At 40.7% G+C, this 23875-nt stretch overlaps 1 protein-coding gene across 1 annotated transcript in view; it reads left to right on the top strand.

Annotated features, from left to right (window-relative positions):
- The window catches only part of TEX26 (testis expressed 26), a 551340-nt gene that overhangs the window by 393694 nt on the left and 133771 nt on the right, over positions 1-23875 (top strand). Inside the window, exon 6 of the mRNA XM_044073242.1 lies at positions 22886-23062. Within this exon, the coding sequence (XP_043929177.1) occupies positions 22886-23062 (177 nt within the window). The remainder of the gene's footprint in view (positions 1-22885; positions 23063-23875) is intronic.

Here is a 23875-nt window from a genome sequence, read left to right as displayed (position 1 = left end):
ACATATACCATCTATGGATCACCACCAGATGAACTATAACATTAAATTTGTGCAGTTCAGATTCAGAACATTTTTGTGAAAACAACAGTTAGACAAAACTTACAAGCAGAATTGTGCAATAATACAGAACAGTTTGACAGAAAGGCTCATTATTGATATGTCTAGAAAAATTTCTCACCAAAGTTCTGCACAAATAAAAATTTATGACAGTGCATAATAATGAGTTAAATGGGCAGAGGGGCTATTTTATATCGAAGTACAATATAAAAAATATAATCATAATGCATAACTAAATTAAAAAATTCAAACTGCAAAACTATACAGATGCTCATATTATAAGTGCTGTTCAAGCTTATGATTCACAGCACTCCTGAGAGTGCAATGTTGTCTGCACTAAACTAACCCCCATGCCTTATTACATATATCCAAATCCACAAAACACATAAACTGCTGATCAAAAGCATAGAGTAGAAGCCAAGGCAGAATGCAATGAAGAAGAATAAAACTCCAGGCTACCACGACTGTAAAGACAGAAATGTATTCAAATGGCAAGCGCTTTTGCGGTTAAACAGAACCGCTTCTTCAGACCATTAAAAATGTTCAGACCACACATATAAAACAGAAATCAACCAATCACATTCATTAATAAAACCACACATTGAAAGCAATTAATTATTAAAACAAGTTTACCTCAAAATGAGTCAAAAACGCTTAACTGAAACATCAAAATATTATTCTAATAAAGAGCCAATGAATGTCAAGAATAACAAATGTAGCCCACTGTGATTGGACATAAAAAACTCTTATCTTCAATATACATTATTCTAAAAATTATGGCCTGACTCCCTCAACCTAATAAGAGATTGGACCAGGTAAAAGATTCTGTCCAATCAGAATAAAGTTTAAAGCACCAGTTGAATCACAATAGGTATATTTAAGGGGACCTGCTCCAGTAAAACATGAAAATGTAAACTCCAACAAGAGATGAGGAATGTATGACCAATCACCTCTCATCCTGTACATTATACTTCCAGTTAAAAACTAGACAAAGCTAACCTATCACCTAACCGAAAGGTTATAGAACAACTAATCAAAAATGACTATAAAACATCTAACAAGTTCAATGACCTGATGTATAAAAGGAAATTCTAAGCAAATATAACAATCATATACAAAAGGAATCACTAATGTATATAGTAATCCTTTGAATCTTATCTTAACACCTCCAACATTTGCAATCTACATGAGGAAGAATTCTTTGGAGTCTGTTTGAGGTATAGAAATAATTATGCAAACACTTTAAAAAATCCTAAATCTATTAGACTTTGTTGCATATTTGGGAGCCATACATATGTCCTTCCATTGTTTCTTTATGACTTGCTTGTTCAATCTCTCTTCCCCATCCTTTTGAACCTCCTCTAATTGAGTCCTATAGTTATACAGTTATCATGTGATATTTTATATGTCCTACTAATTATCCCTTTTTAACAGCAGCTTCTGTTTTAGATTCTGCTAAAAACTCTACCAGTGCTGTTCTTCCATTTAGGATCCCCATATTTATTTCTCGCTGTCTATATTCAAATAATAATAGGGAAGGCATTCTCTACCTTGCAACCCAAATAAATTATTGGCCTCTTCCCATTCTGTTACATTTCCCTCTCTGATTATTTGCTTCCAATACATTGGTTCCTTTGCCATTTTTCTCCAGTAAATTCTAGCCCCCTCTTGCTTGTTCTCTGTCCAGCTAATTGCAGACATCCCTATCGGCAGAATCGCCTTTCTCCACTCCCATGTTGGCTTAGTTTTAGAATACTTTCTGCTACTTTATGAATATAATATTCTGTTTGGTTATACTTATTCTCCTTAAGGATCTGTATCAAAAATCACAGTCTTTCCTGATTTTTTGAGCTCCGCCCCTGTTTCATCATCATCATCCCTTTCCACTTTGAATTATAGCTTTCTGCTTGTGTAAAAAAACCTTAACTGTGTAGCTCTGAAATGCCCCTTTAAATCATGTAATGCCAAATCACCATGTTCTATTGGAAGAATCAACTTATCATACTTGACTCTTGCCCTCTTCCCCTCCCAGATAAAATCCTTCAGCTCTTTATTAATTGCTACCCACAACTTCTCTGGTTGATATGCTTGACCTGTGTATAAAAGTAAGGGGACTAAACATGTTTTCACTGCTTGTATCATGGTATCCATATGCATAAAACAGAGGTTCCAGTTTCTCAGTTTTTGTATTATCTTTTGTTTAGTCATTTCCCACATATCCTTTGCTGCCATAACAGAATCCTTTTAAATTCATACTCCTGAGTACTTCATTTTATCATGTCCACATAAATATGGTAAATAGTTTACACCTGTTGCCTTTGTTTTCCAGCCATCCATCCACAATGCCTTTTCCCATTTTTTGCACATGGGGTTGTGGTGTCACGTCAACAATGGCAATCTAGAGATAATGTTTATACTTTCAGGTGGCTAGACTTGCCACAGTAGCTCTTCCTCATCTCACACTCACACCTATGCCCAATTTAGAGTATCCAAACTACCTACTGCATGTCTTTGGAATGTGGGAGGAAACCGGAGCACCTGAAGGAAACCCATATGAACACATGGAGGACGTGCAGAATTCACAAAGAAGGAATACCAGCCAAGAATCGCACCAGGGAACCTCTTGCTATGAAGCAACAACACTATCCACTGCACCACTGTGCTGCCATATTTATCTTCATTAATTGTATATCCCGAAAAGACTTGAAATTATCTCAGAATGTCCTACAGCATTGAAGTATAGAACAATATCATCTGCAAATAAAGCCAACTATTCTTGATTACTATATCAATTATATCCTTGAATTTCTGAGTTCCTTATTTTCTTTGCCAGTGGTTCTAAACATCATGCAAATAGCAAAGGGGAAAGAGGACACCCCTGCCTAGTTCCTCTGCTGAAAGAGAACATATCAGAGGAACTCCCCTCACACACACTTTAATTTTCACCTCCGATCCCTCATATATCCTCCTAATCAACCTTATAAGTTTATCAGAGAATGCAAATGATTCCATTGCCCAGCTCATAAACTCCCAGCTTACTATATCAGTTGCTTTCTCTGCATCAAGACCCACCAACAGCAGTGGTATTTTCTTACATTCAGCATTCCTCCGGATCATCAGTGTTCTGTTAATGTTGTCAGATGTTTGCATGCCCTCCACAAAACCACATTGATCCATGTATGTCAATTTTGGCATCACCTTTGCCATTCCTTTAGCCATTATAGACATAAGCACTGTATAATCATGCTTTAGGATTGAAATTGGCCTGTGTGAAGCTATATCTGATGGGTCTTTACCCTCTTTAGGTATTACAGCCACCACCTCTTTTTTGCAGGAAGTAGGTGCTTCTCCTCCTTCTTAAGCAAAACCTTCCAGATCTTTATCAGTTTTTTTCCCTCCTAGCTTCCAAACTTCCACAGGAATACCATTTATTTCTGGGGACTTTCCTCTACCTCTAACCTTGGTATATTTAATTCTTCCATAAGCATTTCCATTTGTACCTTTTCTTGATCTCCATATGTTTCTGTTTTATACAGAATTTCATAACATTTCTGAAATATTTCCAGTACCTCTACAGGATCTCTTATCTTCCTTGTTGTAGGCTCCCTAAGCTCAGCGACAGCCCTTTTCTGTTGTCTGAGTCATTGTGCTAAACGTTTTTGTTGCAAGCTGGCAATGTTGGCCTGAGAGATGGCTCTATAGTATTCTCTGACTCTTTAGTCTTGTACATTCCATCAGAACAAAACACAGTGGCAACAGACTAAGCAGATCATAGACAGACCCTTGCAAGTGGAAGCTCTGTACTGAGGACTTCTAGGACTTGATCCAAGTGTGGGGAATTCCTCAAGTAGATCCGTTCACCTCCTTTCAAAACAGTCAACTGGGAAAATTCTATTCAAGGCATCCTTGTAGCCATGCTTAGAAGACAGACTGTCTATCATTCCCATGGTCTGAAGTGTTCCTATATGTCTTTCTTCCCTTTAGGATGATTCATAAAGTATTTCTAAAGATTCAGAAAGAATTACCAAAGATCATTGTGGTAACCCCCTTTTGGCCCAGCCAATGTTGGTTCTACATTTTGATGGAACTGTGCAAAGGCAATTAAAAGAAGCTTCCTGAAAGACTGGATGTGCTCACACAGTATCAGGGATGAACGGTATACCTCATCTTAAAGCAAATGCAAGTGACAGCCTGGATGATTCTATTTTAATACCTTTTAGGCACTTGTTCCATAAGGATGTGCAACAGATATTTAAGGAGGCAAGAAAACCTGCAACCAGAAAGTCTTATGATGTTATGTTGTCCTGTCTTACCATAATTCTTGCTGGTTGGGTTCTGAGCCATTCTTGGCTCCTACTCGGCTGAATACTAACGCTCAAGAGCTTCCACTGGCTCAAGGCTAACCCCTATCCCATGATGCACTAGGCTAAATCCCCAGATCTCATTTGCCACTCAAGCATCGAAGTTGCTGTCTGTCTGGCTTGTTGGCTAAGTAGACTAATTTTATATTTTTTCAGTGTTGTTTCCTTGATTTTTTATTGCTCTTCTACTTTAATAGTTATCGTGAGTCTGCGTTAGGTCTTTTCTCCATCCTTTCCTAAATTAGAGAGCGCCTTTTAAGTTAGAGGGCTCTCACGGCCCGTTTGAGTTAGAGGGCTGCTCTCCCTCTCCCTTTTCTTCAGTGTGTTCTTCCTTTTTGAGAATCTTTATACTAGAAATTTCTCTTTCTTCCCCTATCCTAATCGTAGAGAGTACCATTTAAGGTAGAGGGCTCTTGCAGCCTGTTTGACTTAGAGGGCCACTCCCTTCCCTCTTTTCTTCTGTCAAAAAAAATCTTTCTTATAGGTAGTTTTCTGCTTGTAGTGTTACACTTGTCTGTAGCTGTTATATTTTTTGAATAATGTCTAAAGAAAAAGAAAAAGAGCATCGACAATCTGGGTTTAAAAAATGTGATAGATGTACCTAGAAAATGTCTATCACTGACGGCCATACTAGCTGCATCTACTGCCTCGGTGAGGTACATTTACAGGGCCCCTGCACGATCTGTCATGCCTTCAGTAGCAGGGTGCTCCATGAAAGGAAGAGAAAGCTAATTGATAGGGGTTTAATAAAAGGGGCCTTTCAGGAGTCTTTAGACAAAGGATAGATCTCCAAATCTTCCTCCCCTTCTTCCTCTAAGACACAGTCTACCAAAAGACTGGCTTCTTTGACTTCGTTGACTGAGCCACCTAAAAAGATTGCGACATTGGAACCAAGGGCTCTCGGTTCTGACACAACCATTACTTCTGCAGCTCCAACAGTATACTTGGAGCAGGCAGAAGCATAAAATAGAAGACACTCCCCAGAACTGGAGAGTGTCTCTCCTATCTTGAGATTGCCCATTTTGGACCAGTGCAGATCTCTTTCCTTATCCACCCATTCCTCCAGGAGCTTATCTGATGAGGACGTGGAGTGGGTGGTGAAGAGATTATTCAAAACACCATCCCTGGCAAAAATGTTATCATCTTGGAACCATCCATACCTACATGCCCCATTGTGATTCCTCCTTCGACCACCTCAGTGTCTTCGGAGCCCGAGAGCTCGGATCTGATAGTATTGGAACCGTCGGCATCGAGAGCCCCATTGGAATGTTCGGTGCCAATTGCTCTAATTTCCTTGGCTCCATCGGAAGTCGAGTGGTCTGGAAGCAGATGCTCACCAGTTGGGTCCGGAGGGAAGAGTCGGCACGGACTTTCATCTGACCCAACTCTTCCTCTTGGTGCTTTGGCTAGGTTGAGTTCGGCTCCCATGTCAGCTTCTGAGCCATCTGCCTTGCCTCAGAGTTGACCTTCTGTTGCTTCAGAGCAGAGGGCCACTTCGGAATGGGATGGGAAGGCTTTCGAGCTGATGTAGAAGGTGCTGTCACCCCAGACATCCCCACTGTCGGATCCAGTCTCTCGTAACTCCCAGGTGCCAATGACAATCTCTTCACCTCCACCTCCCCTTAGGTGTAGAAACTTGGAGCATCAGGGAGCCCCTGTTGGTGGCATTGTCGCTTCTGAAACCTCCCCGGAGTACCCCTCCGAGGAGGTTCCTCAGAAGAGACTGTGTAAGAGGAAGCACATAGACTCCCCTGAGTCTGTCACCTCTGATACCGACTTGGATAAGTCTGAAGGGTCCCTGAGGTCCCCCTCTGAGGATGTATCCTTTTCTGACATCCTGGAAATCTTGAAGCAGAGGGGTGACTGGCAGCCCATCAACCCCTCGGAGGACGAATCAGTACACCTGGAGGCTTTTCAGTCTCACCCTTCCACCTCCTGGGTGAATCCCCCTTATGACAAACTGCTAGGGGTCATATCCTGTTAAGCCTGGACATCGCCTGATACAGTGGAGCCTTTTCCGAGGAGGCCCAGCAAGTTTATTACCTCCCCCTGGGAAAGGTGTCCCTGTAGATGCCATGGTGGTGGCGGCGGCGGCCACCAAGAAGGAACTCTGAGAGACCTCTTCATCTGTTCATCCTCCTAACAGAGAGTCTAGGATTATGGACAGATATGGAAAGTGTACCTTCTCTTCAGTGGCCTTTACCCTACAGTCACTGAACTATCGTACCCATTTTATGAGACTTCAAAGGGATCTCCTACAAGAGCTAGGAGATTCCCTTCAGGGTACAGCAGCTTCAGGGTCCGCAGATAAAGTGTCTTCGCAGCTCTCCACCCTCACTTCCATTGCAAACTCCTCCATGAGACTGATTTCTTATGCGGTGGATGGAGCGAGTAGAGAGGCAGCAGCAGGAATTTCCCTCAGGAGACATTCCTGGATGTGCCTTTGCAATTTTGCTGTACCCTTTAGGTCTTCCTTCACCAATGCCCCCTTTGATGGTTCATCCCTTTTTGGACCAAAGGTGAAAGATACTTTAACCAGGTGCAAGCAGCATGGGAAAACCTTGTCTGTCATGGGAGTCTGTTTTTTTGCTCCATCTAGACCTTATTCCAAAGGTTAAAAGGGCAGAAAAATGTGGTTCTGCAAGTACCAAAAAGGTTTTTCTGATGCACATGATGACTCTTCCCCCAAGGGCAGAGGGGGAAGTTATAATGGAAGATGCTGATCTTGAGGCAGAGGGAGTCTGCAAAACCAGGGTGACAGACATACGTTCTCTGACAGGCCCTTCCAGTGCTCCTGAAAGGAGGCCCATCTGCTTTTTTCTGGAGCCAGCCAAGGGTCGATTGTCACTGTACCCAAATGCCTGGCAAGAAATTTCCTGAGACCAGTGGGTACAAACAATAATATCCATAGGTTATTACATACCCTTTTGTACCACCCCACCAAAACATTGGTCCATACCAGATGTCCCACCTGGCCAAAAGGACCATGCAACACAAGAGGTTATCTCGTTTCTAGAGAAAAGAGTCATCCAAGAGGTCCCCACAGACCAAATAGGATCTGGGGCTTACTCCAGATTCTTTTTAGTTCCAAAAAAGACAGGGGACTGGAGATCCATTCTAGATCTCAGCAAACTAAACAAGTCAGTGAAGAAGTCAAAGTTCCAGATGGTAGCTCTGCAGTCAATTTTCCCGTTTATCAGGAAAGACAATTGGATGTGCTCAGTAGAGCTCCTGGATGCATACTACCATATAAAGATGGGCAGGCGATCCAGGAGACACTTACGCTTTCGGCTGGGAGCCAGTGTTACCAATTTTGAGCCCTGCCCTTTGGTCTCACTACAGCCCCCAGAGTGTTCACCAAATGCATGGCAGTGGTCACGGCTCACTTGAGACATCAGGGATTCCGGGAGTTTCCATATCTAGACGACTGGCTCGTCACCGTCACCAGCAGGCATCTACTACTTCAAATGAGAGACGAAACAATGTCACTTTGCCCCAGACTAGGCATCACAGTAAACTTAAAAAAGTCTGCCTTGTTGTCGTCTCAACATTTTACCTTCTTAGGCGCAGATCTGGATTCAAAAAGCATGACAGCAAAACTTACCCCAGACAGAATTCAGTCCCTTCACCAGAAAATCAGGATTTTGATGTTAAAGAAAAAAATTCAAGCCAGATTTGTGCTGCAAGTTCTGGGTACCATGGCAGCAGCTGTCCTCCTAGTCCCACTTGCACATCTACACATGATAGTTCTACAATGGTTGCTCTTTACTCAGTGGTCAATGCAAGATCTTCCTCTGTCACACCAGATTATCATCATGGAGTCATGCAGAAAATATCTTCTTTGGTGGCTGCAAACAGATCATTTGTATCAGGGCCGCCCCTTTGTTTTTCCTCAACCGAATGCAGTACTGACATGGACGCTTCCCGGATCAGGGGGGGACATTATCTGGGAATGACAGTCCAAGGCCTATGGCAAGATCACAGAAGCCACTTGCACATAAATGTTCTGGAGGTGAGAGCAGTGCTTTATGCATTGCAGGCTTTTCAGGACTCTCTTCCCATGGGAATGGTTGCAATTCAGACAGACAACATGTCAGTAGTGTGGCATATAAACAAGCAGGGAGGAGCCAAATCTTACTCACTATCTCAGGAAGCAGAACGAGTTTGACAATGGGCAATCACTTCTCAGCATTTTCTGATAGCAACGCACATACCGGGAAATCCAACGTGATAGAGGACAAGCTCAGTAGAGCGATTCTAATGCCTCAAGAGTGGTCCCTGAAACCAGAGATTGTGGAAGTGATCTTCCAGAAATGGGGCCAGCCTTGCTGCGACCTATTCGCCACGTCCATGAACATCAAATGCAACAACTAATTTGCCCTTATTCCCCCTCCGGGGAAGCCACCAAGGGATACACTGGTTCATGATTGACCTCCAGGATTACTCTATGCCTTCCTCCCCCTCTTTCCTCTAATCCCCAAAGTGATTCAGAAAGCAAGATTGTTGAAAAGCACTATGATCCTAATTGCTCCTTACTGGCCTCGTCAAGTTTGGTTCCCCTTTCTCTGGACCCATCTGCTGGAGGAGCCTTGTATTCTGGATCCAATTCTAGTCCTCCTGACCCATTCTTCAAGGGAGTTCCATCCACCTGTCCAAACCTTCAAGTTGACTGCATGGCTGCTCCAATTCCACGCATAACCAGGTGTTACCCCTTCTCCCCTGCAGTGAGTCATAGTCTCATTTCTTCCCATAAACCATCCACGAGGAAATTATACTCCAGTAAGTGGAAAAGGTTCTCATTTTGGGCTGCAAAACAGAACATAAGAGCCTTTTACAGCTTCCATATCTGCAATTTTAGACTTTCTTACTGAACTTTTTGAAGAAGGAGCTGCTGCAGCTACTATTAGAGTTCAACTGGCAGCCATTTCTAATTTCCATTCTGGAGAAATGGGAGTCCCGATTATGTCTCACAGGTTATGTAAGGCTTTTCTCAAAGGTACCTTCTTACTCAGACCCCCAATCAGAGAACCCCTAGTGCCTTGGGATCTACATCTTGTGCTAACTTCTCTAATTTTACCACCCTTTGAGCCCGCATTATCCTGTGATTTAAAATTTTTGTCATGGAAAACTTTCTTTTTAGTAGCCATAACCTCTGCCAGAAGGGTATCAGAGTTACAAGCTCTCTCTACTCGTCCTCCTTATATATTTTTTCACAAGGATAGGGTATCTTTGAGAACTAATCTCTTGTTCCTTCCCAAAGTCTGTTCAGAGAATAATCTGAACCTCTCCACTGAATTGCCAGTTTTTTTCCAAACTATAGCAACAAAGCAGAATATAAATTGCACCAGCTGGATGTTCATAGACAATTACACCTTTACCTGCACAGGACAAAAGATTTCAGGAAATCTGACCAGCTTTTTGTGTCCACTTGTGTCCTTTCGGACAAAAAGAAAGGATTGACAGTTTCCAAGGTAACCTTATCTAAGTGGCTTACTGACTGCATTTCTTTCTGCTACAATAAGCATGATAAGCAACTGCCAGGAAAGATAAGAGGATATTCCACTAGGGCAGTCTCAACATCCTCTGCTTTTCAAGTTAGACTTCCTATTGATTCTGTTTGTGCAGCCGCAACATGGGTGAGACTTCATACTTTTATCACTCATTACAAAGTAGATATGGCCTCCCGGAACAGGTCCTCCTTTGGATCCACTGTACTGAAGAGTCTTTTTTCCTGAGCCGCCCTAGGATAAAGGTGCTAGGGATGCTATCCCAACCAGCAAGAATTATGGTGAGATAGGACAACATAACATTAAGAAGTTATGTACTCACCATAAAGTTCCATGTTTGTTGTCCATCTCACCTATATTCTTGCATCTCACCCTCCTTCCCCCATTCTGTATTCCTGGAGGAACTGGTGGATGACTGTATACTATGCACATAGTTTTTGATGGTTTGGATCCTCTGTTCCTGTCCTTATAAGGTGTTTATATATATATATATATATATATATATATATATATATATATATATATATATATTTTTTTTTTTTTTCTGTGATGGTCTTTCGCTGGGGATTTTGCATAGAGCATCATGGGCTGCAAGCTGTTGTGCTGGGCCAGCCCTATCATATTTTTCACAAGGATAGGGTTGTGTTACACACTAATCCATCATTCATACCTAAAGTTGTTTCTGAATTTACCTTGAATCAAGCCATCAATCTCCCAGTATTCTATCTGGATCCAAAACAACAAGGGAGAAAAGATTTTACATACCTTGCATGTACACAGGCTGCTCAGGTACTACCTTGACAGAACCTAGGAACCTAGCAAACTATTGCATGATGGTTTTCCTCTGTTGTGTTCTGTTACACCCACTGTGGTAAATCTCCTCCAGGCAAGGTTAAGGCTCACTCGGCTAGGGCCTTATCCTCTTCAATGACATATTGGAAAGGGGTGGACTCTAGAAGCATTCTAAAGACAGAAACCTGGTCCATTGTTCTTAACTTCACAAAGCACTACAAACTGGATTCCTTCTCAAGGTCCAGAGCAGGCTTTGCTAGGACATTATCCAGGGTTCCCTGGATCCTTATCCTTTCATCTCCTGAGTACAGTACGGTTTGGGAATCTACGCAAAATGCCACTGAGGCAGTAGAAATGATGAACATAACATAATTGTGTAAGTCCTACTTACCTGTGACAGTAGGTGTTTGAAATGCTCACTCTCTCAGTGACAGCACCCACTTGCCATACCTCAGACTGTGCATTGTTGAGGTGGGTTTCAATTGATTTGGTTGTTGTTGGATTTGGTTTTATATGGTATTGAGAATGGTTACAAATGTACTCTTGCTAGATGAGTCGGGCTGCAGGCACTTTCCTCTGCTTCCTTGTGAAAGTGAAAAAACCTAAACACTCACTTCCTCTGAGACATGTAGGCTTCCCTCTCAGAATATGCTCAGCCAATCAGCTGTCACAGAATGACGGTGGAAATGGAGTCTGAGTTTTTGAAAGCTGGCCAGTATGAGGTTACCTTAGCAGTTAACCCAAAATACCACAGAGGCAGTGAGGAATTCAAACATCTACTGTTACAGGTAAGTAGAACTTATGCAACTGTACCTTCCTTGCTATTGCAACTTAGCCTCTTTGTTAGCTAACACGTTTTCCTTCTTAGCCTGGTCATTTTTTAATATCTCCCACTTTTTCCTACACTCCATCTTTATTTTCATGACTTTATGTACTTTGATGACCCATCATTGAGCACAAATTCTGGAGCAGATTTCACAATACTGCCACTACTGCAATCCTACCACAGACTAGGGCACCAAGCTATGCAGACATTTACCAGTAATGCTGTAATAAATGTCTAAATGAGGTAATTCTACCTTTGGAAATAGAAGTGCAGTATCTAATGTATAAAGAAGGCTAAAATCTTTCAGTAATACATAATCTTCACACAACTGCAAATTAAGCTACAAGACTAAGATCCCTAAACAAACTAAAAAAGTGCAAGCAGATTACTTTTTGGCAAAACTTTGGATAAAAAACACAGAAATACAAAAACATATCATCACAAAGGTCACTATAAGTGCAACTTAAAATATTTAAGCAGAATTTAAATACAAAATCTGATGCTGTCAGTTTTCATTTATTCCTCAACCACTGGGGTTTGGATCCAATCCTTGGATCTCACTTGACCATTCCTGCCTACCCATAATGTACCAACCTCTAACATACTTCAGATCTCATTTGCCGCTTCTCCCGTATAGATGTGGTCAGCTTGCTCACGAACATTTCTAGAGATAAGTGACATATATTTTTTTCCTTAAGGCTTTTTCTTCCTATATTCTTTATTAGATCAGTGTATACTTGAGTATTCTTATTACCATTGCTGGTATTCTCCTTCTGTAAAAAAAAAAAACGTTTTAACTTTCTAATATACACTTTGGTGCATCCTATAATGCTATTGTTGGTATTTTTTCTCTTTTACCTTTTATATACACACACACACACACACACACACACACACACACACACACACACACACACACCACCTGCAAACTTCATTGGTCGTCCGGTATGTGGACGAGTTGCAGTTTTGAAGTCGGCAGAATGTAAAGCCCAAATGTATTGAGTACACTACAGTGATGAACGGGTAGTGTAAGTCGAGCATTTGGGTTCAACATTGTTCGGGGGGGGGGGATCGCTGTTTAGTGAGAAACATGGAATTATCCCATTTCCTCACTGTAATGCGATCTCGGAGTTGGTATAGTTAATGCGTAGGATCTGCAGGGGGCAAAGCCCCCCTGTAAAATAGCAGAACTAACATACCATTGACTGTACAGTTTAACGGTATGTTAATGTGCTTAGCAGGTCGTCAGTGACGTCACCTCCTGCTATGTTGAATACATAGAACCATGGTTGTCAATGTATTCATTTTCACTTTGGTTTACTAATCGGCATTACGAATTCTGAATTTTGGGTTGACATTCTAAACAGTCAACCGAAGCGGATTCAAAATGCAAATAGTAAATATATATATATATATATATATATATATATATATATATATATATATATATATATATATATCTTTTTTCCTTTTCTGTTAGCTGGATATTCTTTTTCACAAAATGTCTGAGAAAGGATTTAAAAAATGTAAAAAGTGTGGCCATAAGTTGCCTTATACTGATGACCATAATCTTTGTGTTTATTGTTTGGGCCCTGACTATCTTAATTTTGAGTGTGACATATGCAACAGCTTTAATCCGCATGCTTTAACGGACAGGCAAAATAAATTAATTTTGAAAGGGTTACTGCTGACCTCTTTTTCAGAAACCATATCTGGAGCTCAACCCTCCAAAACATCATCAAATCATGCTCCTAAAATGTTCCTGAAGAAGTCATGGAGCCTCTTCTCAAAAAAGCAAGCTGGATCCAAAGTCATCTATATCCAAGATGTCTGCTAGACCTCCCAAAATGCCATGTGATCAGAGTTTTTTCACTCTGAAGATTCTTCTTTGCGTCTGATATTCTCCGTCAGTTGACTCTGTTCCTTTACGACTTCCATCTCCCTTTCTCGAGAAATGGCAGTCCAAGTCACCATCCGTTGCTTCTTCTCATTCTTCCAGGAGTCTGACAGAAGCCAATATGAATAGAATGTTGAGGAAGTTGTTCTCGGTGCAAATACAGCTGGGGGTTCTGCTCTCTCTGACCCGTTTGGGTCAGGAAGCCTTAGCTAGAGCTACCCCTCCAGTAATGGCTCCTTCTCTGATCCGACACTTTATTTTGGAGTCCTTAGATCCAAGTCTTCTGAGACCATCTGGCTCAGATCCAAGGCTTCTGGTTTCCTTGGATCAAAAGGTTTCTCTGAGTGCACTGGCTCTGATGAGTTTAGAGCTGAGTGGCTCTTAGAGCTGTAGCATCCCGGTCAGATCCAAGGTGTTGGAGTCAACTCCAAAGTTTTTGGCACCATCTCTGCCCCTTCGGAGCTTTGGCCCTGGACAGCTCAGCTCTGGCCTGTACCTCAAGTGGGTTGCCTTCTGGGTAGATGGAGCCAGTGGGACAGAAGCATGGCTTCTCAGTTTCATTGGCTTCCTAATCCCTGGGACGATCTGACTTTGAAGTAGCGGAAAGAGTATACTCTGCTTCGACAGGACAGAGTGTCTCTCCTCTCTCAGCTCTATCTTCCACATTGCATGTATGTTTTATAACAAGAGCATCAACTTTCATCTTCACAGTCCATACCCTCCAGATCACCCAGCAGGGCATTACCTTCTTTTCTGATACTTCCCTGGAGCACCCCATCGAGGAAGTACCCTGGAAGAGGATGTGCAAAAGGAGGCACTTGGATTCACCTCAAATGTCTATCATGGAAGACACAGATTTCAATGAAGGAGATGGGTACCTGAAATCACCACTTAAATACATTTCCTTTGGAGACATTCTAGAGATTCTCAAGCAACAGGGTGGTTGGTCCTCCCAAAATCCTTTCCTGGAGGAATCAGTATTTCTGGAGATGTGTAGATCTGACCTGTCTACCTCCTGGGTGACTCTGCCCAATGATGAGCTCATTGATTTGAACTCTCAGTGGGCATGGAAGAAAGCTGATGTGGTTGAACCCATCCCCAAAAGACCAGACCAAATTCTAGCATCACCGAGAGAAATGGAATGCTAGAGCAATGGAGTGCCTGTAGATGTCATGGTCATGATGCTGGCCATGAAGAAGGAATGTGCAGAACAAAGTTACACTGTCCATCCCCATAATAGGGACTCCAGGGCATTGGACAGGTTCAGGAAGGTGTCTATGCTTCAGCAACCTTTGCTGTTAGGTCACTGAATTACCTGGCACACTTTGCAAGCTTACAAAGAGATTTGATTAAGGAGTTGTCAAATACTCTTTCAGGGTCCACTATTGCAGAGGCCAAAGCTGTGGTAGCCTCACAGTCAGAAACCCTTCAGTCCATCTCCAACTCTTCCATGAGGGTTATATGTAATGCAGCTGAAGGTACCTCAAGGGCAGCGAGTTCAGGTATCTCAGTAAGGAGAAATGCTTGGATGCACTTATGTGACTTTCCGGAGACCTTCAAGTCTTCTTTCATCAATGGTCTTTTTGACAGATCTTCCCTGTTTGGCCCAAAATGAAAGATACACTTTCCAGGTGCGAGTGGGATGGAAAGACTTTATCTCTCTCTCTCTCTGCTTTAGGAGTATGTTTTTGACCTCCCCAAAGGACCTTTTCTAGGAACCAAAATGTGGGATGAAAGATGGGGTTCAAAAATCCCAGGGTCCTTTCCAAGATCCACATGGAGATGGTTCCCCCAGAGGCAGAGGGGGGAACACTAATGGAAGATGCTACCCATGTGGCAGTGGTTGCCCACAAAACTGGGGATCTAGAGATACTTTGTCTGATAGACCTTACCAGTGCTTCTGAAAGGAGGTCTGATTGTCCCCCTCTGGAGACAATTGGGGGACACTTATCCTTGCACCAGAGAGCCTAGCTAGATATCACTAAAGACACTTAGGTGCATAGTATTTCCAGAGGTTATATAATTCCCTTTTCCCTTCCACCTCCAACTCTATGAAAAATTTGCAACATTCCATCTAGGCAGAGGAAGGAAGCAGCAATTCAGATATGAAAAAAGAGTAATCCAAGAGGTCCTACCATACCAGATAGAATCTGGATCTTACTTAAGATTATTTTTAGTGCCAAAGGAAACAGGGAACTGGAGACTAATTTTGAATTTCAGCAAGTCAAGTTTGTCACTCAAAGTTTCAGATGGTCACAGTTCAGTCCATACTGTCTTTTCTAGGCAAGAACGATTGGATGTGCTCCATAGACCTTCAAGACGCATACTATCACATAAAAATGAACAGATGGTCCAGAAGTTTCTGGCTGGTAGCCAGTCATTACTAGTTCAGAGCTCTGCCCTCTGGTCTCACCATAGCCCCAGGGTGTTCACCAAATGCATGGCAGCAGTGGCAGCTCACTTGAGACTGCAAGGATTCTGGATGTTTCTGTATTTAAACCACTGATTCATTACCACCCCAACCAGTCACCTACTCATAACAGCAAGAAACCAGGTACTCCAAACTTGCTTCCATCTGGGGATAACAGTAAACTACAACAAATCTCAGTTGCATCCATCACAAACATTGGAATTCATCAGAGCACATTTCAGTACAGTATCTGCAACAGCCTCTCTTCCTATAATTGAGTTCAGACTTTAATATTCCAAGTCACAAAAATTATTCATAACACCAAAATTTTAGCCTGACTAATTCTTCAAGCCTTGGGGTCAATGTCAGCAGCCATAATTCTTGTTCCTCTGGCAAGATATCATATGAGATTTCTTCAGTGCATGTTAGCATCCCAATGGTCAAGTATTTATCAGAAGATGTCAGTTCAAATAAGGATCTTACAGACATGCAAGAAATACCTTTGGCGGTGGATAAGGTCAGACCAGCTTTTACAAAGCCATCCATTTATTCTCCCTCAACCCAAAGCCATAGTAACCATGGACACTTCCCAGATTAGGTGGGAGGGGCACTTCCTGGGCAAAACAGTCCAAGGCACTTGGTCCAATGAAGAGGCCAGTTTGCATAGATGAGAGCAGTGCTTTTAGCATTGCAAGCTTTTCAGGATGCTCTACCTCTGGGAACAGTTGCAATCCAAAAGGACAATTTGTCAGTTGTTTGGTACATCAACAAACAAGGAGGAACCAGGTCTTATCCCTTGTGTCGAGAAGCCCTCAGTGTGGCAATGGGTGATCTCATCCAACCACTTTCTGAAAGCAATGCACATTCCTGGGAAGTCCAATGTAATAGCAGAAAATTAAGCAGGTCCATTTTTCTACCTCACTAGTGTTCTCGAAACAAAAAAAGTGACAGAGGCAATTTTCCATCAGCAGGGTTAGCCTTACTGTGATCTTTTTGAATCTCTCCAAAACAACAAGTGCCACAGCTGCTTTGCCCTAATCCCCCCAGTGGAGGAATCACTGAGGGATGATGTGCTCTATAACTGACCCTCCGGTCTTCTCTTTGCTTATCCACTAACCCCATTGTTTCCCAAATTCCTATAGAAAGTTGTAATATTGAAGAGCAAAGTCATCCTTACTGCATCCTACTGGCTTTGACAAGTTTGGTTTCCCTTCCTTTTGGCCTCATCTAATTTACCCACCTTGGATTCTGGATCCAGTTATGGGTGGCCATGGTGGTGCAGCGGTTAGTGTTGCCACCTCACAGCAAGAGGTTCTCCGGTTCGATCCTCGGCTGGGGTGCCTTCTGTGTGGAGTGTGCATGTCCTCCCTGTGGTTGCGTGGGTTTCCTCCGGGTGCTCTGGTTTCCTCCCACATCCCAAAGACATGCTGTAGGTGGATTGGACTCTCTAAATTGGCCCTAGGTGTGAGTGTGTGCATGTGTGTGTGCCTTCTGTGGAAGGTTAGGCACCGGGCTAGCAATTCGACACTGTAAAACTCCACTGCCAATCATGAGCAGACAGGTGATCTGCTGTGGCGACCCCTAACTGGGAAAAAGCCGAAAGAAGAAGGATTATGGATCCAGTTCCAGACTTCCTGTTTCAACCAACAGGCATGGTTCACCTGTATGTCTTAGATCTAAAGCTGACAGCATGGTTTCTCCACTTACATTAATAGCCAGACAATCTATCCTCTCATTCCTTGTCCATCAAATACTTTTGTCTTCCCATAAAGCTTCAACTAGAAAAATCTACAAGAGTAAGTGGAAGAGGTTTGTTTGTTGAGAGCATCAAAAAAGCATTGATCCCTTTTCAGCCACTACACAAAGTATGCTAAAATTTTTGGCAGAAATTTTTAATGAGGGAGCTAGCTCCTCTACTACTAAAGTTCAGTTAGGAGCAATCTCTACTCTTCATATAGGAGTTGACAATTCTTCTTTAGCTTCTGCTAAGATATGCAACGCCTTTCTAAAGGGTACTATTTTACTTAGACCACCTTATAAACATCCTGCTCCTCCATGGGATTTGAACCGTGTTCTTTAGGCCTTAATCCATTCCCCCTTTGAACCAGCTAGAAAGTTTGATCTTAATTTTTTGACCTAGAAGACCTTATTTCTAGTGGCTATTACCTCTGCCAGGAGTATTTCAGAGCACCAGGTATTGTCTTGTAAATCTCCTTACTTGATTTTCCATAAGAATAAGGTGACATTAAGAACCAACCCTTTCTTCCTTCCTATGGTGTGGTCAGAATTCAGTATCAATCAGTCTATTAACTTGCTTATTTTCTTCCCCAAATTTGTAAACAAAGGTGAATAGATGTTGCATTCACGAGATGTTCATAGACAGCTGTGTTTCTACTTTCATAGAGCAAAACATTAGACAATCTGATCAATTATTTATATCATTTGCAGATAAATCAGGCATGTCTGTCACAAAAAATAACATTAGCAATATGAATTATGGACTGCATAGCTTTTATATATAATAAATTATGCATACCATTACCAGGACCTTTAAAAGCTCACTCTACAAGATCTATGGCAACCTCTTCAGTATTCTTATCCAACCATTCCATGGATGACATATGCACAACTGCCAGTTGGGCTAACCCTCATAATTATATTACTCATTACAAATTGGATCTGTCTTGAGGGGAAGAGCAGTCTTTGGTTCAACTGTGCTCAGGAATATCCTTCCTTAAGAGTTCACCCGAGATATAAGGTATCCCAATGGTTAAGGAATGAATGAAAATTGACAACATCAGATAAAGAGGTTAGGTATGTACCATAAGATTCCATCTGTGTTGTCCATTTTCATTCTTCTTCAAATTCTCACCCACCAAGCCCCAACCTTTGACATCTTAGACTTCTAGAAGAATGAGATGCTTGTAAGTCACCACTTTGTCTTCCTTGGAGCTCCAGATATTGGTTTCCTTTGTTAGATACATTATTCAGACAGTTACTATGTATATGAATTAGCAAACAAGATCTGAAGTATGTTAGGCGTTGGTGCATTATGGATAGGGAGGAACTCAAGAATTTCAGTTGGACACAAGCTATAGTAATGGCCGAGTTGGACACGATGATCAGCTCTGAACCCCAGTAATTGATGAATAATGAAAATGGACAACACATCTGGAACATTATGGTAAGTACATAACTTATCTCCCCCTTTGATGAAAATCTTGTATTTCACATCTCTCAGAGTCTTGAACAAAAGACCATGGGTGAATGTAGCTCAGTGCTAAATATAGCAGACTTTCTAAAGAGGGATCCAGTCAAATAAAATCAATACTGGACCTCCAATGTTTAGAATTTCAAAAAAAGTTTAGTTTAATGTCTGAGTGGGGGTAGGGCAGACTCAAACAACAGGAGAAGCAAACACTATCAATGTAAACAAAAGGACACTAGAATGCAACTTTAAACAGATATATACAGCTGTAAAAAGTACTGAAGCACAAATCCTGGAGCAGAATTCACAATACTGCCACTACTGCAATCTTACCAGTGGTCAAGGCACCAGTCTACAGGGATGCAGCTTTAAACAGGTATATACAGCTATAACAAGTACTAAAGTACAAATCATGGAGCAGAACTGACAATACTGCCACTTCTGCAATCCAACCACAGACTAGGGCATCAGACTCTGCAGAAATTTACCAGCAATGCTGTAATAAATGACTAAATGAGGTAATTCTACTTTTGGAAATAGAAGTGCAGTATAATGTATAAACAATGCTAAAATTGTCCAATTATACACAAGAAGCTACAAGCTTAAGTTCCCAAATCAAACAAAAAATGCAAACAGATAACATTTTTGGGAAAAAAAGCAGAGAAGTACGAAAAAGTATCACCACACATCATATAAGTGCAACTTGAAATATTAAGCAAAACTTAAAAGATTTTTCCCATTTCTATGAAAAGCTTGTATCTTACACCTCTTGGAGACTTGAACTAAAGACCTTGGGAGGATACAGCTCTCTTATAAATGTAACAGACTTGCTAGAAAGAGATCCAATCAAATAAAGGCAATACTAGAGCTGTAGCCCTATGGTTAAAATGTCCAAAACGTTAAGCTTAATGTCTGAGTGGGGAGTGGGGTGGAGTCAAAGAACAGGGAAAAACAGTATCAAGGTAAACAGAAATGCACTGGAATGCAACTTTAAGCAGGTATATACAGATGTAAAAAGTGCTGAAGCACAAATTCTGGAGCAGAATTCACAGTACTGCCACTATTGCAATCCTACAACAGAAATTTACCAGTGACTAAATGAGGTGATACTACTTTTAGAAGCAGAAGTCCAGTATATAATGCATACAAAATATTGATATCTTGCAGTAATACACAATCTACACACAATTGCAAATGAAGCTATAAGACTAAGGTCCCAGAACAAGCTAAAAAACCTGCAAACAGTTAACTTTTTTTGCTAAACCAGGAATAAAAAGCAGAGAGGTATGAAAATATATCACCACATAGATCTCTATAAGTGCAACTTGAAATATTTAAGCAGAATTTAAATAAAAACGTTTTCCCCTTTTAATCAAAAGCTTGTATCTCACACCTCTCAAAGTCTTAAACAAAATAATTTACTCCATATATGGATTCCTCAAAGGTGGGTTTGGGAGCAATGCTATTCCAGGATATTCAAGGTGAAGAGTACCAGGTGTGCTATATCAGCCAAAAATTAAACAATGGTGAGAAAAGATATTCAGTCATAGAGAACAAAAGTGTGTTTAGCAGTAAAATGGGCCTTCTACTCATTGGAATACGGTTTGCTAGGTAGACAGTTCAGCCTGGTAATTCATCATGTTGCATTACAGCGACAAAACAAGCAACAAGATAACAACACAAAAATAGCTCTGTTGGGTATTGTTCTTCCACCATTTCAGTACATAGTATCCAGTAGGCCTGGCTTGTGACTAATGGACATGTCATTGGATTGTCAACATCCCAGTACCAATCACTGTAAGTCCAAAACCAGTAGTGTTGCACATGGAGAAGAAGATGTAACGTCTTATGTATGATAAAAGGTGGAATATATATATATATATATATATATATATATATATATATATATATATAGTGTGTGTGTGCATATATATAGTGTGTGTGTGCTATGTATGGAAAAATGTAGAATGCCTCTTTAAAATGGGTAAAGGGACTTTGACTAGTAAGAGTTATCATGACAATTCAATCAAGCTATTAGTTGTATTAGATAATAATACACTATTTGTGTATTATATATGATGTAAAGAAAGTTGCCTGTTGAGAGAAGGTGAGGAATTAAAGTCTTGAGTCGGCATTTCAGCATGGGTAAAGCACTGGAGTTCGATAACTAATCAGCCTTCTGGGCTTAATTGTGTATTGGGCCTGTGGCAAAACTTAAATGAAACCTTTATGTGTTTGCTGAAGCTAAAAGGAAAGCCTGGCAGGGACTACAGCTGTGTTTACCTCAATTTTACTTCAGCTTTTGATTAATTACCCTGTGTGTTTTTACAAACATGCCTGCAGTGTATTTCCAGATTTGCAGAAAGAAAAAAAGATATTGACAGCTAAGTGATATAGCATTCCTAAATTGTAGAGTAAGCTGTAGCCATCAAGTGTATTTTAATCCTTGCAAAATCAATACATAATTAAACAGTTTCTGAACAGTATCTGTTTTTTGGGACCATGAAAAGCAACATTTCATTCAAAAGCTGTTTCATTTCAAGTAAACAAGACAGTGCACTAGCATCTTGTCACAACTACAAGAATCCAATACTACAAGTTTCAGCTTGTGAAACACAAACTTTTATTTTAACATTTAAAAAGTGAATTAAAAAAAAAACTTGCTGTTAAACTTCTAAAGTATTTTTGCAGGGGTAGGTACTTCTGCACCCCTGACGTTGGGAGGCTGCACTCCTGCACCACATCACCAAATAATATATTTTCTGTCTGGAGTTAGTGCACCCTGAATAGAAAGAATACCTTGAAATATGAAAGCTTTGCAATTAGTGTATGTTTTCCCAAATATGCTGGCAAAGTATAATAATTCCCGATTGCAGTTGCAGTCCTTAGAATTGCAGTAGGGAACCCAAAGCAATTAGTGCCTCAGTTTTTTTTTTTTAGTGCTTCAGTTTTTTGACTTTAAAAGGCTTATCTGCCAGGAATAAAAGCAGTGTGTAGGAAAAAAAACATAGACATTAATTGTTCTCTTTTTGAGAACTGAGATTGCACCTTTTATTCTTGTGTTACTTCTTGGAACTCAATGAAACCATAAGGTGTCTGTCGTAGTAGTAGTAGTAATTCCATTATCATATTTGTAAAGTTTAATTGCAATATTCAGATTACAAACCAGATGTAGAAGTGATAAGTGAATCATTGACGAGGAAACACCAGATTATCCTAATGTGTCCATATCTTCTGTCATAAATAGATAATATAATGTAATGCACACACACACGTGTGTCTGTGTGCACGGGTCTATATTAAATCACCGAACACTTAAAAAAGTGAACGGTGATTGATCGACCCTATGTAAGCAAAAGCTTTGTCGAAGTGTTAGAACAGCAATTTTTTTCCAAGGGAAAAAAATCATTGTTCCAACAAAAAAAAAATAAAAATGAATTTCAAACATTACATTAAGTGTGGGGCTTTGTCCCCCACACCCCCCCCTACTTAAATATACCAACTCCTAGACAGCACTACAGTGCTGAAAACGGCAATGTACCGAAGCAGCCAAGCAAATTCTTTCCCAGGGAAAGAATTCACTTAACAGCCACTTCGATATTTTCCATTTTCAGCCTTTTAAGTTCGACCAAGACGCATTCAAAATAATGCGTCTTCGGTCTTCTAATATAGACCCTGTGTGCACATGTGCACATAAATGTTTCCATTAATTATTGTCAATGATTTGTTTAAATCATACGATGATATTACTACAGATCTAAGATCCTTAAATTCCAATGCATATTACAAGACTGTTTTTGATTCAAGAACATTTTTTATATTTTCAGGTTTCCAGGTTAAACATGCAGTTTCTGCACCACCAAATTGGAAAGAGAAAATTCCTCATCCACCGGCAACTGAATTTCGCTCTCACTACTGTGTTCCAAAGCAAGATCCAGATGTTGCAATATCAGTGGCTAGATTTGGCAGTAATGCACACAGAGATTTTCCAGCCAAAGGAATCGGTAAGAGTTTTAACATCTAATATCTTTGTAATATGTGTACATTCTCATTATTTTCTAAAAGTAAGTGAAAAATAACTCTGTCGTAGTAAAGTTCATGCATAAAGATCTCACTATAATAAACTTGCATTTATCACAGATGTGCATTAAAAACCAACTGTTATACGCATCATGCTAACAGACAACAGTCAAAAGTGAAGTGCACCTCTAATCTGCCAGCATCTTTGAAAGTTCTTGGGTACTTCATGCTGCCTTGTTTTTTAAACAGGTAGAGTACAGAGGAAGCAAAAAGTCCCCATCTGTTATAAAGAAATATGATCCAGACTTCAATCACAAACATTTATTAAATGTTCTCGAAATGGATGTCAAGAAACTGACATGTCATGCTTCACTCTTGAGTTGAATTTCTTGATAACCATTTATAGGTTCATAGGGAGGTAGTAGGCTAGCGGGCCTCAAGGGCCATTTTAAGCCTATCCAATTTCCCTTTTTGTGCTTGAAATAATCTATCCCATTTGGTTATAGAATGGTCTTACCCATCCCATGGTCGATAATTATATATTAACCTTAATGAGAATAACTGGGGTCATACCATAAATAATTTAAGGAGACCCATGCATGGGATAAAGCATTTAGGAGCCAGATCTGCCCATTAGTAGTACAAGGGGAAGTCCAGAGGTAAATTTTCTATTTCCCATAGGTTTAAGTTGTGCTTGGAAATAGACAGCAATTAACTTTGTTTTACCTGGATGGAGAGTCTGTTTCACAGTAGCCGTATCCTCTTTTATTTTTCAGATGCATTAATGATGTGATAAT

This window comes from Protopterus annectens, chromosome 5.part1 (assembly GCF_019279795.1).
Source record: "Protopterus annectens isolate FY-2018-M chromosome 5.part1, PAN1.0, whole genome shotgun sequence".
Taxonomy (NCBI): domain Eukaryota; kingdom Metazoa; phylum Chordata; order Ceratodontiformes; family Protopteridae; genus Protopterus; species Protopterus annectens.
This window is presented reverse-complemented; position numbering and strand designations above follow the sequence as displayed.